This window comes from Athene noctua, chromosome 14 (genome assembly GCF_965140245.1).
Source record: "Athene noctua chromosome 14, bAthNoc1.hap1.1, whole genome shotgun sequence".
NCBI classification, from domain to species: Eukaryota; Metazoa; Chordata; class Aves; order Strigiformes; family Strigidae; genus Athene; species Athene noctua.
Window position 1 is genome coordinate 12,548,885 of NC_134050.1, and position 17,041 is coordinate 12,565,925.

Here is a 17,041-nt window from a genome sequence, read left to right on the forward strand (position 1 = left end):
ACGTTCCTAGCAAGGAGGCGTTACCGTATTTACCGCCGCTAACGCACAGGCCGCCCAACACGTGCTCCCGTATATCACGGCGCGGAAGCGCAAAGCCGTAATGCCCCTCGCAAAAGCGCATGCGCCTTGCCGCGACGGGGGCGGGAGCGCGACCCGGTGGGGTGAGGAGGAGCGGTCGGTCCCGCCTCCTTCCCGCGGTTGCCGTTGCCGGCGAGGCCTGTCCTGACCCCGATTCGCCGGTCGGCGAGGCCCGGGATAAGCGTGCAGTCATGGCGCAGCGGAGGGCGGCGGAGCGCGGGCCTTGCCAAGGGGCGGCGGAGAGCGCCAGGCACCAGCGGCAGCTTCTAGAAGGTGCCGGGGGTTGGGGCGGCGGGAGGGGGCGATTTTGTCCCGCCAACGGGCTACCGGCTGCCCGCCCCAACTCGCCCGCGCCTACCGGGGACGTTGCCCGCTGCGCCTCCGGCGCAGCGGGCAACGTCCCCGGTAGGCGCGGGCGAGTTGGGCGGGAACGCGGCAGCAGGGTCGCCTCAGGGGGGTGTGGGGGGGATGAGGCGAGCTCCCGTTGCGGGCCCTGTCAGCCGCTACCCACGGCGGGGCCGGGGCCAAAACGGGGCAGCTGCCCGCCCCACACAGGCGCGGATGAGAAAACACGCGTGGGATGTGTGTGTGTGTGTGTTTTGTTCCACGACTGTGGTACAGAAAGTGTCAGAAAGTGCAGTTTGCTGCGTTTTCCTTTTTCCTTCTCTAATTTTTTTTTTTTTTACCAATTTATTTATTTATTTATTTTCCTGCTGGAGAAAAATGTTCTTAAAATAACCACCGCTGAAGTATTGATGCCTGTAACATGGATGCTGCCTTCTGCCCCTTTCGGCCTCAGCGCACGCCTAGGGGGATCACGCTGACCTCAAAGTGAAAAATGTTAAAAGCAATAAAACTGGCAGCTCATCCAGCTGGTTCTCTTTAGTCCGTGGGTTTCGTCACCCCTTCGCCGTGTTTCACAACTGGGAGGTGGCAGTGCCACTCGATTGAATGCTGCCCGTTGGCACTGTAGTCATGCCACTGGCATCTGCGAATGAAAACACAGCCTTGGCATTTTTTGTGTTCTTCAGGTGACCGAGACAACTTGCTTTGCTCACTGCAAAGTTGTGCTAATGTAGCAGTGTCTCAGGAGAGTGCTTGAATACGTGGGCACATGCACACCCTTGTACGGATGCAGAGAGTTCTTGCTGATTATTTCTCTGTTTAAAATCCCTCGCGCACATAGCTGCGTTTGTGCTAGTCAGTGTGTTACATATATATAGTCGTATTGGTAAAAATCTAAAGCATGGAAGAGACTAAAATGTATTTGTGTCACTTTTTGTACTCCCATGACTTCCTCGACACAAGTGTTTTAACAGCTAATAAAAGCTTGAATATATCCAAGAGAAGTTGTCTTAGGCAAGTGTAAAATATGTGTAATTCCCAAGTTGAGACCTGTATTTCCCAGGCTGGTGTGTGTGTTTCCATATGTTTTCTTCCGAGTGTGTCTCACCTCATTGCTAGTGGCTGTGCCTGGTGTTCCTTAGGAGAAAAAACAGAAGAGCTTGTTTTGAAGTTGTATTGTACGTACATTTAACTTCAGGTTAAATCTCTAGTTGACTAGCAAAAGGTGTGTGGCAAAAATGAAAAAACATGTATGACTTACTCGGTTTTGCTCTATTTTCTTCTTTACAAATTTATTTATTAATAGAGGCTTAAATTATTAAGGATTGTAGAAGCTGACTTCTATGGGATGTTTGCCAGCCGAAGAACTTCAGATTTGTTTTAAAGCTTTCAGGGAATGTGAACAATATGTTGTATATGTTATTGAAAGTATTGGTGGGAGGATTATGTCCACAGAGAGCTTACCTTAACATTTCCTTAAGGTATAAGTGTGAAATCTGTTGTAAGATGTGAGTTTGATGGTACTGTTGTTTTGGTTTGTTTTTTTTAACTTTGTTTTTGTTTTAATTTCAGGGAAAGCTCAGGCAGAAGGTGGATCAGCTAGGACATCACTTCTTATTTTAGTGTCCATCTTCTTATCAGCTGCTTTCCTTATGTTCCTGGTATATAAAAATTTCCCTCAACTTAGTGAGTAAGTATGTCAGGAAAGAGAAATTAATTCGCTTTTCATTCAGTATCAAATTGTAGAGGAGCCTACAGGGGGTTAAGCAATTTTTAAACTGAGTTATAGACATAACATTTTTTTTTTTTAATTGAGTTTATAATCTAGAGTGTCAGGATACAAAGTTTAATACTGAAATGCTAACCGGTAGGATCTGTGTGAACAGTTGTACTTGACCTAGGGTTTCTGTTGGATAGTTGAGATACTGTGTTTTGAAAAGTTACCCCCTGTTACATTAGCAGTGGTAACTCACTATGTTCTTAACCCTCTTCAGTTGAGAGCTAAAACATGCTTGGTTAGGGGTAGGTTTATCTTAAAATTCCTTGTGCGCTGGAATAGCTGCAGGCCGTCATCCAAGGGGACATCCTTTTTCATAACGTAGCTTCAACGTTCTCTTTTTCTCCTTTTTATTGCATCTTGTATTTGTGTTGGGAAGGTAGATAGTTTCACAAGATGGAAGCCTGCTTCTCTGACAGTTTTCTTTTTTTCTTTTAGTATTTAATTTTCTGTCTGATTAACTTGCTGAACAAGTTCAGTTTGCAACAGTCCAATCACTAAGTCTGATACAGAGGAAGAGAGGACACTCAACTGGGCTGCCCAGGGTTGCACCAGATTAAGGTGTGACAAGAGATTCTGCTCTTAAAGCTTTGTTTGTTTGTGAGGTAAAGCTCTGCTGCTCTTGCTGCACTTGGAATGTTATGACCCTAGCCTTGAGGCAGTTACAGTTGTTTTTGGCTGAAATGTTGACTGCTGTTCAGTTGCCAAGGTTTGGTCTGAGTAATTATTTTTGGATCAGTACTTGGTAAGAAGAAAAACGTAATCCTAGAAGCGAAGCAGGTTATTGTAATGAATAAAGAAAAGTATGGTTTGCAAATATCAAAAACTGAGGATTTTCTAGTACAAAACATTTTGCCTGTAAATTCTAAGTGTTCACCTGAGAACATTATCACAATGATACTTGTGTGGTTTGTTTGCTAAGGTTGTAGTTTAGTGATGTATCTAATTATCTATATGTTCAGCAAATAATTTTATTATACTGTTTGATTGTATTTAACACCATTCCTGCTTTTTTTTTTTTTTTTCCAGAGAAGAAAGAGAATGTATAAAAGTTCCTAGAGATATGGATGATGCAAAGGCCTTGGGAAAAGTCCTGTCCAAATATAAGGACACATTTTATGTTCAAGTATTAGTGGCTTATTTTGCTACGTATGTTTTGTATCCTTTTTTTGATATAAAAGGCAGTTTTGATATAGTGATATTTCTCTGAAAAATCAATTAAAAATACCAACTTATAAATTCTTGATCATAGGTGAAGAGGCTAACCTACCTAGACGTGTTTATAAATAGACACAAATATTCAAAAATCTTTGAACTTAAAAATATTTCTCAAGTGTTTCAGTATGCTTTTTGAACTGTAAGGAAGGGCTGAGTAGAAGGAAATTGGTGCATGCGTGTACAGTTGTAAATGGTGTTGGGAATTTGCATGTGGCCTGACCTTGACTGTGTCTGTTGTGGACAAGATTTTGAGCTTTGATACTAGACACGGTCTGGTTTTGTTGCCAGTTAGAAATTACTGTTGATTCTAAAGGAAAACTGAGACTACTGCACCGTTCTTCCTTGAGGCATTCAGAAGTGCCATATGTGAGTAATTTACTGAATATTTTACCCTGTTTCTCAGGGAAAGCATTTTGAACCTTCTTTCATCACTGCAGTGCCAACATTAAAAAAACAAATCTCTTCTTTCCTTTGAGAGTACTAAATTTTTCAAGTGCTTTCTGCCTAGGGAGACACAAAGGCTACCTGTGTTCTGTGTTAACTTTTTTCTGAGTGCTGAATATATTAATTAATCATTAAACACACTCTTAACTGGAACACTTAACTAAAGGTTAATAACTTTTAAAAGCTGTACAAGAGGTCTGTTTCATAGTTTTAATGCAGGAGGCTTTTTTAAAAGAGAAAAATCAGTGCTGAATGTGCAATTAGTAATTATCCTCTAGCCTTGTTCTTTTTAAGTGAAATTCACAAATAATAGATTTATGAAGAAAATTAAAATGTTAGACCATATATTAACAGGAAGTAGAACAGAAATTGGTTGTTTATTGAAATTACTGTAGCAGCTGATGTGACATTTACTGTCTCAGCAGCAGACTGTGATCGTTGACAAGCATGTTGGCTATCTCGGAACCTTGACACTTGCTTAGAAGAAGCTGTTGGTTGTAATGGACTTCATATAAAGAAAGATTACTTGGCTTTTTGATACTTGAGTCGGTTCAACTCAGATAAAAGTGTGCAAATCTTTTTTACTCTGTAAGATTTCAATGTAAAGTGGGCAGTATGTCATAGTCTGAAGTATCCCCTGCACACGTTAAGCTCAACAGCCTGTTTGTGTATGCTGCAGAAACTTAATTTTTGCCTTTTCGAAAAGTTCTGACTGAAATTGGTGATCATATATCCTAGCTATCAAGTGATTGTAGCATGCCTATTTGTAAGGAAGTAGTAGTTGCCTTCATAAATGTCAGTCTTTCATGAAACTCATAGTAGTTATGGGCTCGGACAGTTCTGTGAGCTTTTTCAGAGAGAATATCTGAAATCTGCATCTCTAGTCAACAGTGTAAAAATCAGAAGTATGTGTTTCCTGTAATGTCACAATAAATCCCCAGTGTCAACTGTTGCACAGATGAAGAGAAAAATGTGGCACAGCTTTTATTATTTAGTGACTTATTTTTATATGTGTAATAATGAATCTACCCCTTAGTTTTCTGTGCTTGGGCTTCCTGTGCTACTCTAAATGTATATTGAAGCAAAGATCTTTAGAGGCTATGCCTATTTATATTTATGCTTTTCAAATTGTAATATGTATCTTGACTGCTTATAAAATTTAGAATTGGGTAGCTTTTAATTTTTTTTTTCTTAACTAAGGTGCATTCAGCTTGCAAACATTTGCTATTCCCGGGTCTATATTTCTCAGTATCCTGTCAGGGTTTCTTTATCCCTTTCCGCTGGCCTTATTCCTTGTTTGTCTGGTAAGTATGGAAAATAGTTTGTGAGGGCATATATTTCATTATATTTGGAATACAACAAAGCATCTGAACAGCTTCCTGTTTGAAATGATCAGAGGCTGAGTGAAATAGGGGTATACTTTAGTTTCTGAGGAGTGAATGAATTCTCATTCAGTTCTGTTGTGAGAATGGCATTACCCACCAAAGTTCACTGTAGCGTTGGGTGATGATCCAAAAGTCTAAACTGTTTCTCCGATTTTCTTAATAATGGAGGCATCTGAGTGTGAATCAGCCAGAGTCTCCTTTATATTTGTATATCATCCACCAGAACTTGATTGTAATTTCAGAACACAATTACTGCATTTTTATTATTGTACTGCAAAACACATCTGTTTTTAAATGGCTTAAATAACCAGGGTGCTTAATTTAAAGGATGAAATGTATGTTACTGACAAGCTTCAGAACATGTCATGTACAAAACATAGTCCTAATGAGCCTTAGTATGTAAGAACGAGATAATTGAGTACGTATGGAGAATCAAGTTGATGAATTTTCAAGTTTGAATCTCTTCAGTGCCATTGTGCCCCTTATCTGTAAATCTTTCACTGTTCAAAATCTTAAAATAAAACTGCGGAAGCACTCTATATTAAACTGATAAGTCATCAACATTGTCAATTTTGAATGTTAAGATTGATCTAAATGCCTTGGAAATAAAGGAACTCTCTTGGGTCAACAACATTCTTAGTGGGTGTGTATATACTGCTGAAGGAGAGCCCTTCAGCCTCAGTGGAGGGTCGCATAGAAGCAGGCTCTGTCTAGCCAGTGTAGTTAGTGTTTCTGCTCATTTGGTTTTTTGTTTGTTTTTTTCAGTGCTCAGGACTTGGAGCTTCATTCTGCTATATGCTTTCGTATCTAGTGGGACGTCCTGTTGTATACAGATACTTAACAGAAAAAGCAGTAAAATGGTCAGAACAGGTAAAGCCTCTAGATATCATAGGCTGGTTTGGGTTGGAAGGGACCTTAAAAGATCATCTAGTCCCAAACCCCCTGCCATGGGCAGGGACACCTTCCACTAGCCCAGGTTGCCCAAAGCCCCGTCCAACCTGGCCTTGAACCCTTCCAGGGAGGGGGCAGCCACAGCTGCTCTGGGCAACCTGTGCCAGGGCCTCACCACCCTCACAGGGAAGAATTTTTTCCTTAGATCTAATCTAAATACTCACTTTCAGTTTAAAACCATTATCCCTTGTCCTGTCCCTATACTACCTGATAAAGGGTCCCTCCCCATCTTTCCTGTAGCCCCCTTTAAATACTGAAAGACCACTAGAAGGTCTTTCCAGAGCCTTCTCTTCTCCAGCTGAACCCCCACAACTCTCTCAGCCTGTCCTCGCAGAGGAGGGGCTCTAGCCTGTGATCACCTTGAGCAGGTCCGTGTCCTTATATTGGGGATCCCAGAGCTGGACACAGCGCTGCAGGTGGGGTCTCATGAGTGTGGAGTAGAAGGGAGAGAATGCTGTTTTTACCTCCCTCAACCTGCTGGCCACACTTCTCTTGATGCAGCCCAGGATATGGTTGGCTTTCTGGGCTGCAAGTACATGTTACTGGCTCATGGTCAGTTTTCCATCCACTAGTACCTTCTGCAGGGCAGCTCTCAATTCAGAGATGCTGAAGTTTATGAAAATGTGTAGTGGAATAGCATGGAAAACTAGGGGATTTTGTGCTCATGTATCTAGTTACACAGAAAGGATTCTGACTCTTTTCTGACACTATGTAGTTGCTTTCTCTGCATGAAACAGTGAAAAATATTCCTGGTTTTATGGTATTTCCTGTGAGGAAGATGTTTTTACCTAGGAAGAGTTTGCAACTGATACCCCCCCCCCCCCCCCCCCCCGGTTTAGCTAATGTCAGTAGGAAACCTCTCCAGTTTCACTTTAATGTAATAGCTTTCTAAGCATCAGAACTAATGAAAGCTGGGTTTGTGTTTTTTATAGGGGAAGAAAACCCTTAGCTATATGTATGATTGCAAAACCTTTATTTGAAGATGTTATTGTGGTTGAAGAATTTAGAAGCTTTCTCTTACAGTATCTGGTAACGTTAGTTTCAGCAAGTGTTAATCATCAGATGAAGTTAAAGATTTTGCAATACAAAATCATAGTGTGGTTAGTATTTGACTTCACGTCTCTTGCTTTGATGCTCTGAAACATGTTCAAACGGGTTGGGTTTTTTTTTTGGCAAGTGTGAAGTACAACTAACTATTGTACTCTGTTAAAGACTGAATCGCATATGAATATTTGAAACTTGTTCCTCATTAGGTAAGATGTGAAGATGTCCTGCACAATTGCCCTTATTAAATAATATACTAGTATTTTGACTCTTGACCCAAGTAAACCTTAGTATCTCAGTAGAATCTTGAAGCTGTTTTGAGTGGGAAATGGTTACTATTTCCATTAGTAGAACTGGATATGTGATACAAATTATGTAATTGTATCTCACTGTTTCCAGGTTAATTGGACTATATCATGCTTGCATTTTGAAGACTAAGACATTTTATATACAGTATTAATCAACGTTTAAATATTTGTCTTTCCCTAAGATTAAAAAAACTCCCACAATGGTATAACTGAACAGTATCAGAGCTACTGACTTTAGTGTTGCAGTTAAAGCTCAAGTTGGGAGGGGAAAAAACAGGGTTGTGACTGGGGTGGCTTGCTGTGTGAGATTTCAGATGGAATTGCAATCAGACGGTGTTTGGTTTCATCTGGGGTCAGATGACCATGTTTAGGCTTAGGCTTAGTGAAGGTCTGCCAGGATAGGCCAGAAGTGGCGGATGCTTTATTATCCTTATAACTTGGCTTGAGGTTACACTTCTTGTTTGAAAGGACTGATGTGCTAAAGCCAGGCTGGAAGGAGCAGAGACTTTGATATAGTACTAGTGTAAGGAGCTGGGCTAGACTGGAGAAAATAATTAAGACTGTAAAAAAGTTGGGGCGATTGTGATTGCTCCTGGGTAAATGTTAATGCTGAGCATTCTAGCACGTGGGTAGATAGGTTTTGCAGCTGTGCTGGCAGCAGCCACCTGATGAACTTCAGAGCCATGACCTGGGTAAGTTTCCAAGTAAGAAATACAGCTGTGTGTCAGGTTTGATCATGAGTTGGGACAGAACAAACTTCATTGCTAGTTCCTGCAAAAGCTTTAGGGTCAGGATGACAAGCTGGCAGTGAGACAGACAGAGGTTGCTGCACTAAAATTAGGGTTAGGCCTGCTGCTGTTCCGAATTACTGTTTAATCTGCTGTTTAAGTTGTCTGATTCAGACACATCATCACCATGCTCTACTACAGACTGGTATTTCCAGACAAACTTTGGTGTGGTTTAACAGGTGATTCATTGATGACTCTTCCTTGAAGTCACTCATTGTTTAACTGATTTTTATGTTTGCAACTTGTGAATTTCTACAAAAGATACACACAAACCCACCCCCCCCCACCCCCCCCCCAACAAACCTCTAGTAGTAAAAACACTGTGTATTTTCATGGCAAGGGTTTTTTTAGTGATTTTTTTTTCATTTTTGTTTTGGCAGGTTGAACGACACAGAGAACACCTCATTAACTACATAATATTTTTGAGAATAACACCTTTTCTTCCCAATTGGTTTATCAATATAACATCCCCTGTCATTAATGTACCATTGAAAGTATTTTTCATTGGCACTTTTTTAGGTAAGTGTTCTGCGTAGTGAACTGCAGTTTGGGGGTGGCCAGAAGAAGGGGTATTTACATTCTTCTGTGTGTGCAGTATTCAGCGGAGATCACCACCTACTGGGCAGCCAAAAGGCTACACAAGAATATCGGGTTTGTACTTTTTGGTGTGTGGAGTTTACAGCATCGAAAGATTTTAGTAGTCAGGACTGCTCTGAGGTACTGGATCAGAGGTGATGGGCTCCAGGCTAATTACTTGCTTAAGGAAACATACATTATCTGAACACTTCATTAGTAACTTTTTGTTCCACTCCATGACTATAATATTTCTGTGAACTTCTGTAAGCTTCTATTTTGAGCTCAACATAATTGTGTGAGGATGTAGGTGACTTTATCTGAAGGGATTGCTTCTTCCCTTCCCACTCCATTTTGTTCATCATAATATGTCTTCCTAAGAATGAATTAATAATTTAATTAATCTAGTGCTAAACACTTTAGTTTTGTAATTGGCATATTTCTGCAAATATTTTTTAATCTGGTTAGGAAACAGTCTGTATTTTTCAATTATGAATTTGAATAAAACCTATTTGTAGAGAGACAACTTGAAATCTGCAGAGTCTAAAGAGCAGAGATTATTTTCTTAGTCTTCTATGTTTGAGTTGGTCTTAAAAATATTAAAAATGGCATAAAACCCAATCCTTTTGATAAGGGGTTTTTGTATTTGAATTTTGTATTTACACCGCTCTTTTAATAAGAAAAAAGTATAAGGCAACAAAGTCTGAAATTTTTGGTGTTAAAAGTTGGATGACAAATGTATTATTTTTTTTTCTTTCCATTTTTCACCCTAATAAGCTGTTTTTTCTTCCTTTGCTCTTCTACCTTCTAATTCCCTGCTCCAGGTGTGGCACCACCATCTTTTGTAGCCATTAAGGCAGGAACGACGCTGTACCAACTTACAACAGCAGGGGAAGCTGTTTCCTGGAACTCTGTTTTTGTTCTCATGATTCTAGCCATCCTCTCCATCCTACCAGCTGTCTTCCAGAAGAAACTGAAACAGAAGTTTGAATAAGGATCAGACTGGACCAGAATTTCCCATACTTCATCTCAGGATCAGCACTTCTGATATTTGTATATTTGCTTTTCTATTGGATCTTAAGCAGTTAAAGGGGAGGCCTGTAATTGATAAGAATGTCTTTAAATGAGCACATGGCCTAAAATTGAAGGAACTGTGTTCAGAAATGTACTGCATATAGTTTTGTAACCAAACCATCAGTGTTTTACTTTGGGAGGGTGTGTGTGTGGCCTTCAAGATGAGGGAAGTGAAAACACAGATGTAACATTTTGCTCTGATTACGTGCAGAGCAAAAATTATCATGTAGACAAACTACAGATAATGCTTTCTAAAACTTGCAGAAGAAAACCCTTAATTATTCAGTTCCATTTTGTAACATTATCTATAGGCTTGCATGTGATCTGGTCTTGAATACATTTCTCCTCAACAATATTTCTCTTTTTTTGCCTTTGGGAGTTCCAAAATAATAGCATAATATAATAACGGTGCTCACTCAGAAAGAAAAGGGTTTTGCAGTACTTTAACTACAATGATATTCTCATCCTGATTGTTTACTTCTATTTATTAGTGCTGTGTGGATTTAAATACTTGAACCTACATCTGCTTTACTAACTCGATTAACAAAGGCAAAGTGTCACATCATTCCCTCTTGTCCTCAGTAGTTTTATTCTGGGAGAGGATGTAGGAAGAGAGAGAGCAGGTTAGACTTTTTATCATGGCTGGCTGATGATTCTGAAGTTCTAATTTTGATTTTTTTTTTAAAATGTTGATAATTTTGCCAGTATTTCACTTGTATAGATTTATCCTGCCAATTTAAGAAAATGGTCATGTGACTATATAAAACTTTCAGTTCTCAAGTGATTTAAAAACGTTTAAGCAGTGTAATCTTAGCATTTCTCAAGCAATATGTAAAGAGTATGAAATTTTCCATTGCAGCTCAATTAGCTAGAAGAAATGTCAGGTACACAGATTGGTGCAGTTCTTATTGAAGAGCTGATTCCAAATAATCTTCAAAGCATTACGCAACAGAAGGCTCTTGTGTCGGTGTACATAAAATTGAAAAGATGATTCTGCTGTCTTAAGTCAGTAGCTGGCAGTAGGCAACCAGCTATGATTTGCCTTTAGGTATAAGCACATACATTCACTCAACAAGGTATATGATACCTCCTCTGGTATGCTTTATAACTGTTGTAGTTTGTTGTATTGTCAGTGGAATCCCATAAAATGAGGCTCTGGTCATCAAGGAACTGGCGTGCCCATTTAAGTTTTATCCTACTGAAAGCAGTGCTGCTTACAAATGCTTTAAGTTGGTGCCCCTGAAGTATCTTGCTGATATGGGAGTTGACACATGAGCACGTGCTCCAACTGAAGGGTTTATTTGTCTGTATCCTCATCTTAACTCATCATATGACAGATCATTGAGATGTAACAGAACAGTTCCATAAAGGTGATAATGTGAAAGGTACTGGTACCTTTAAAGGGTTTTGTTCTTTTTCTAACATAATGTTAAGTGACTCCTTCATTTCATCACAGTATTACATGTAAATAGATAGTAAATATTGTTGATACACTATTTGTCTTTTATTTAAATCCAGTCTGCACAGGAAGTGGTATTTTTTTTTACCTTGGTAAAGGAATTCATATCACTTCTCTTTGCAAGTTTATTGTATGATCATTTAGCTTCAGCAATTGTTTTGTTGCTTAGATTTTACTCTAAAAGTGTACTTTATTGGCATTTAAAACTGAACAGTGATTATTTTTATTGCTGCAGTTCTAATTTCAGAGGTCATCTACCCAGGGGCTTTATTCCGTAGTAAACTTGTGTGAATTTAGCTGTTGTGAGCAAGCATCCCCTGGATTGTTGAGTGTGAAGTTGCTGTAGATTTACAGCCTACTCTTCTGCATAGTTGATTTTTCTTGCAGGATGAACTCAGAATAAATTACCTACTACTTATTGTCCTTTTCTCAAAATTTGTCTCAATTTCTGGTCAATAACAGATGTTGTTGTAAAATCCCTTTTATGCCATATAAAACCAATGTTTTGGTGGAACCTTGACACTAAAGAAGGCACTGAACTATGTTTCAATTTAATGTGAATCATGCTATCACTTCACATTTTCACTGAGTTATACTTCACTCTGTAGATGGGATCAGGTTGTGTTACTGAAAAACCTGTTGTGTTTTAGCCATCCACGGGGTTCCCATCTGAGTGGCTAAAAGCCTTAAGACCTTGAAAAGGTTGAAAATAAGGTTCTTCCCTTTTGTGAAACCTTAACGTTTTTTTTAACCTGTCTCTTCTGTGTTTATCTTCAGCCGCCAATGGTCTCAGGCAGTTTCCTACCCCATGAGGACTATTTCTGAGGGTTGTGAAAAAGGCAAAAAAGCACTGTACTGTGGAACACTGTACTAGCCTACTCTTTCCTTTAGGGAATCCAGCAAGTGATCCAAGAGATAGCCATAACATTTTGACAGGAAAACAGTGGCTACCATGAAACAAACCAGGAAATTGGGAAGATGTAGCTTTGATTTTAATTGCAAGGAATTCTGAACTGTTAGGTGACTTGTCTTTTGGAATTTTTTGCGATACTGCATGACATCCTTGCTAAATGTCTCTTGCCATTTGATAATAAAGCTATTGTATAAAACATGAAAAACATCGTATTTTTTAGTACAATCAAGCATGCTGAACTTCCCACTAAGCTTGATTTTTCTATTAACCTGTTTAAAAGGGATGAGTTATTCTTAAATGATATTTTTAATGATGGATTAAAAATTAAACTGAGCTGATTACATCTGTAGATGAGATTCATTCTGTTTCTACCTTTATGTCAGAACATAAATGTAAACTTCACTTCCTTTTCTGTCTGAAATTAATTTCTCACATACAATAGTAATTTTGAAAAGTTTCTGTATTTTGTACTGGAAGGCAATTGGATCTGACTTGTTTAATCTTAAACAGAACCATTTGCATAATTTGCTCTGTTTTTTTTTCCCCATGAATTCCTGGTGGAAGGCTCGTGTGCTCAAGTTATTATTATAGCTTAATTCACGTTCCTTATTATGTCCAGTTCATGGAATTCTTTTATTGCCTTGTATAGAAAACTAATGCTGAAAGCTTGCTGAAAGTTTAATGCTAAGGAGGTAAAAGTTAAAAAATTAGAAGTCTTTAAGATGTTAGTGAGCTATGCTATTATGCAGCGTCAAAACATAGTTTTTATCATTAGGTAACTGAAGATTTTTCTGCGTAGTTCCTGAGAGTATTCATCATGTATAGTTTCTGTGATAACCTAGTTTTATAATAGTAACTAAAATGCAGTGTGGATTGCTTTGCTTTGCATTAGAACTGAGGTATGCTGCCTGCCTCATACCATGCAGTTTACTCTGGATTCAGCTGAATAACCAGCAGAATTGGCTCAACCAAGTAGCTGATCAAGGACTGAAACGCCCAGCAGCTACTGCAGGTACATTTTTACAAATGTAAGGACTAACTGAAATAGAAGCCTTTGTGAGAGCTGTTGCTGCAGGAATGAAATTCATACTTCTTGTGCTTTGCACTAGAAATATATTTTAAAGGAACAAAAGAGGAAATGCATTTCTTTTTGTTTCTTAGTCACATATTTTGTTTTCTTTCATTCTTGTAAGTACTAACAGGGGAGTAATAACTCTGGGAATTGTGAGAGCTAAAGCACTGAGAATCATACCTGCTAGTCATATTCCTTTATTCAAAATTAAGTTCAGCACAGTGAACAAATTCTATTCCCGGAGTGCTGTGTGAGTGCCCACCCATTCCTTAACACCTGCTACAGAGACATTGCCAGAAAGGGCAAGTCAAACTATCCCTCAAATACATAATGAACTATTTTTTGTCATGTGGGACAATCTTTTTTGCAAGATAACAAAATGGGGATTACCCCTCCACTGAAGTCTGGAAAGAATACAGGTCAAACTATAGAACGCTTTCCTTCTGTCATAAATAGCGTGAGGTTTGTGAACCATGTATTTTAGTATGACAGTGTTAAGAGGGAAATGAAATTTTGATAAGAGAGCAGGATCCAGAGCAAGCTTTTCAAGTTTCCCTCAGAGAAAAGTCAGTCATTCTGATTATGACCAATCAGTGTCTTGCAATGACACATGTTTCTATCTAACTTTCAGCTGGTGGCTTTATAGCTCCAGGTTACCCAAACTGAAAGACATGATGGCCTTTTAATATTGACAATTAATATGAATAAGAGCATAATATGTTTACTAATATACTGTAACTCCCCGTTCTTAAAAATATTCCACCTAGTGTAATAATTCGTGTTTCGTTGTTTTGTAGTACACAAGGAAGACTCTGGATTATGAGAGCTAATCAATGACTGGTGTATAACTATGTGAGAGGCCTCAGAAAAGCTCCTTCCTGTAGATAATCTTCAAAAGACAGAGAATTCTGCTTCTGCACTCCTCTAGGACTTCAATGATATCTTCATAGCCTTAAAAGGTTAGTAGACAGAAGGTTAGCAGGCTCTGGAGAGGAGTGGGAGTGCCACAGTGTGGGAAATGACTTTTAAAATTCTGCATCGGAATCAAGCTCTAACATTACGGTCATAACTCCTGATTTTTTCTTTCATAACCTAGCCCTTGAGCAGCTGTATCCAATAATCCGGAATTTGCAGTGTTTACTGTACTTGAAAGAACACCATGCCATGAAAAAGTGTTTTGAGCAGATCACTAAATCATTCTTATGTTTGAGTATTCTGTGTTAAAATGATTTCTCACAAGTAATATCCCCAGGGTGGGGGTTGGAAGGGCAGAGCCCAGCTGGCCTCCAGCCTCCAGCCAGGGAGCAGGGCAGGCCGGGAGCAGCCTCAGCCAAGAGTTTGGGTCATTGAGCAAGTCTGTAGTGATGAGACAGGTCTGAGGTCAAGCCAGAAATGCAAATCAGCAACACAAGGTCAGGGTCGGGCCCAATAAGGGTAACCAGTTTCTGACACAGCCCAGCAGCCCGACTTAAATAGACCCATGGTTGTTGGGGTTGACACTCCAGCTGAGCCTGGTCAGGGCCACTAAGGCCCATTAGTGCCCTCAGGACCCTCTTAAGGCAGTTTTGATCTTGATATGGTAACTTTGATGGGACTCCTCTTGAACTATATCCTCTGATTCTCTTCCAGTGTTAAGGGAGATCCTAAATGCTCAGTCTGAATACTGTAAAATTTATTAAGCACATATGGCAAATTAGACATTTGCCCCTTTGTGGATCTAGTGTCTCAACTAGGACACTAGGCCAGACAGCTGCAAGTCTTTAAACCAGACCTTGGTCTTAACCAATGTGTGACCTTGACTATGTCAATACTGTGCAGTTTCCTGAAAGGCTGCTGGTACTGTGTTTGTCTTGGTCTTAACATCAGTGATGAAAATCAGGGTATTATCTTTTCTTCATGGCTGATTCTGCAGTCAAAGGGAACCTCATAATGATAGAGTTCATCTTACTCTGTTGTGGGGGGCTCTTGCGGAGATTCCTGGGCTGCCTTAACAGCCACTGTGTTGTTTTGGGCCTCCCACGAGTGGGAAATGTGCAGACCTTGAAACTGTGGATGTTTTCAAGACCTTTCTTGGCTGTCAGTGCCTTGGCCTTTGCCTTCAACTTGGAGGACTCGGCCTCCTTAGGCTGGGGCACCATCCTCAACAAGTGGAAGTGAAATCAGAAACAAACTAAACCGGACTCTCACATACTTGCTCTCTGCCCTAATCTTGGATATGGACAAACTCAGACCTCGCCAGCAAGTGGCCTGGTGCCACTTGCCTATCTGAGGCTCTGGTGGGAGCCCTTGTAGTAGATGCACCTGCATGATGGATCCACGACCTGCTCACAAGCTGCATCACCAGGTCTGGGCTCCTAGAGCTGGGGAGAAGAGCGACAAGGCTGTGGGGGAGTTTAGGAAATATTCAGCACCGTGGTGTGACAGTTCTCCTCTGATCTGTGCCCTGATGTGGGAGGTTGGGTGTTGCGTGATCTGGTGTGCAGGCTGTGTTCCAGAAGTCGGTTGTGTGGATGTCGCTTATGCCAAATGTGTTGTCATTAAGCAATCACAGCCAGTTTTGCAGACTGGAGATGGCTGCTTTAATGTTAAGTATTACAGATTTTTTTTTTTAAGAATCCAGGGTAAATATCTTAATTGAAGTCCTTAGACAACATGTACAATTAGCACCCTGACAGCTGTAGCAATCTGTTTATGCTTTGAGCTCTGTTACCTGTCTAAACGTAACTTGTCTTGAGAAACAGCTGCACAGAAAAAAAGGCAGCTATTTCAGAATTTTTCAATTCTCTGAGCAGTGTTGAATGAAATTGTAATTTGCTGTTGTGGTTTCTTACTGCTTATTAAATAAAGTCTTCCAATAATCATGATTGTGATTGTTGGCAAAATAAATCTGAATTAACTAGTATGAGGAATAATCAAGATATGTTCACATTGTTCTGTCTTCGCTATTTTTAAAAGACCTTGATTCTCTTTGACTTAATGCTTGAGCTTGAAAATCCCAGTCTTTGCCATTGAAAACAGCAGCTGAATCAATAGTGGTAGTCTTGCCAAAGACAATGAATCTTTTAAATCACTTCCTATTTACTAATATATCTTTATGATTCTCTGGCTAAAGCATCATAGTTTCCACAGATTTCACAATTCCACAGGTTTTTTTCAACATCATAAAGAATATTTTCAGGAATTCATAATGTAGTTTAGAGTGTCGTTACCCTACTCAAGGACATTTAAGCAATTTGCAAAGTTCACTGACAAAATTGCCATATTTTGGATGTTGCCTGTGGTGGGAACATTGCTCAAGAAGACTGACAGATGAAAGCTATTGGCCTTTGAATCAGACGTCACAGATGTTGCTTGTGGTGACTAGGCAAGAGTATTTCCGAAATGAAATAATCGAGGAGGGGAAAAAGATACAGTGGCAAAGAGACAGTCATTGATAAAATGGGAGGAGAAAGCTCTAGCTGCTTGGGTACATCTACAGGATGCTTAGATTCAAGAGAGACTAGGCTGTAAGCAGAGAATTCACCTGACAAAGTATGAATGAGCTTTTCACAGCAAAAATTGTGGTGACTTACCTAACTTGATTAAGTAACCTTTTGTTGATTCTGGTTCATG

At 39.8% G+C, this 17,041-nt stretch overlaps 1 protein-coding gene across 3 annotated transcripts; it reads left to right on the plus strand.

Annotated features, from left to right (window-relative positions):
* Positions 1–138: 138 nt before the first annotated feature.
* Positions 139–17,041, plus strand: TMEM41B (transmembrane protein 41B). Of its 3 annotated transcripts, XR_012634526.1 has the most exons (9): positions 139–351; positions 1,996–2,113; positions 3,230–3,358; positions 5,073–5,166; positions 6,013–6,117; positions 8,719–8,857; positions 9,736–9,964; positions 13,250–13,369; positions 14,227–17,041. XR_012634526.1 is itself a non-coding variant. In XM_074918102.1 (7 exons), the coding sequence occupies exons 1-7, from the start codon at positions 270–272 to the stop codon at positions 9,903–9,905; spliced, it is 837 nt and encodes a 278-aa protein (XP_074774203.1). In that variant the 5' UTR covers positions 139–269; the 3' UTR covers positions 9,906–17,039. The 3 variants fall into 3 exon arrangements, 1 of the variants encoding a protein (XP_074774203.1); XR_012634525.1 differs by having other exon boundaries at positions 9,736–13,369; positions 14,227–17,036; XM_074918102.1 differs by having other exon boundaries at positions 9,736–17,039.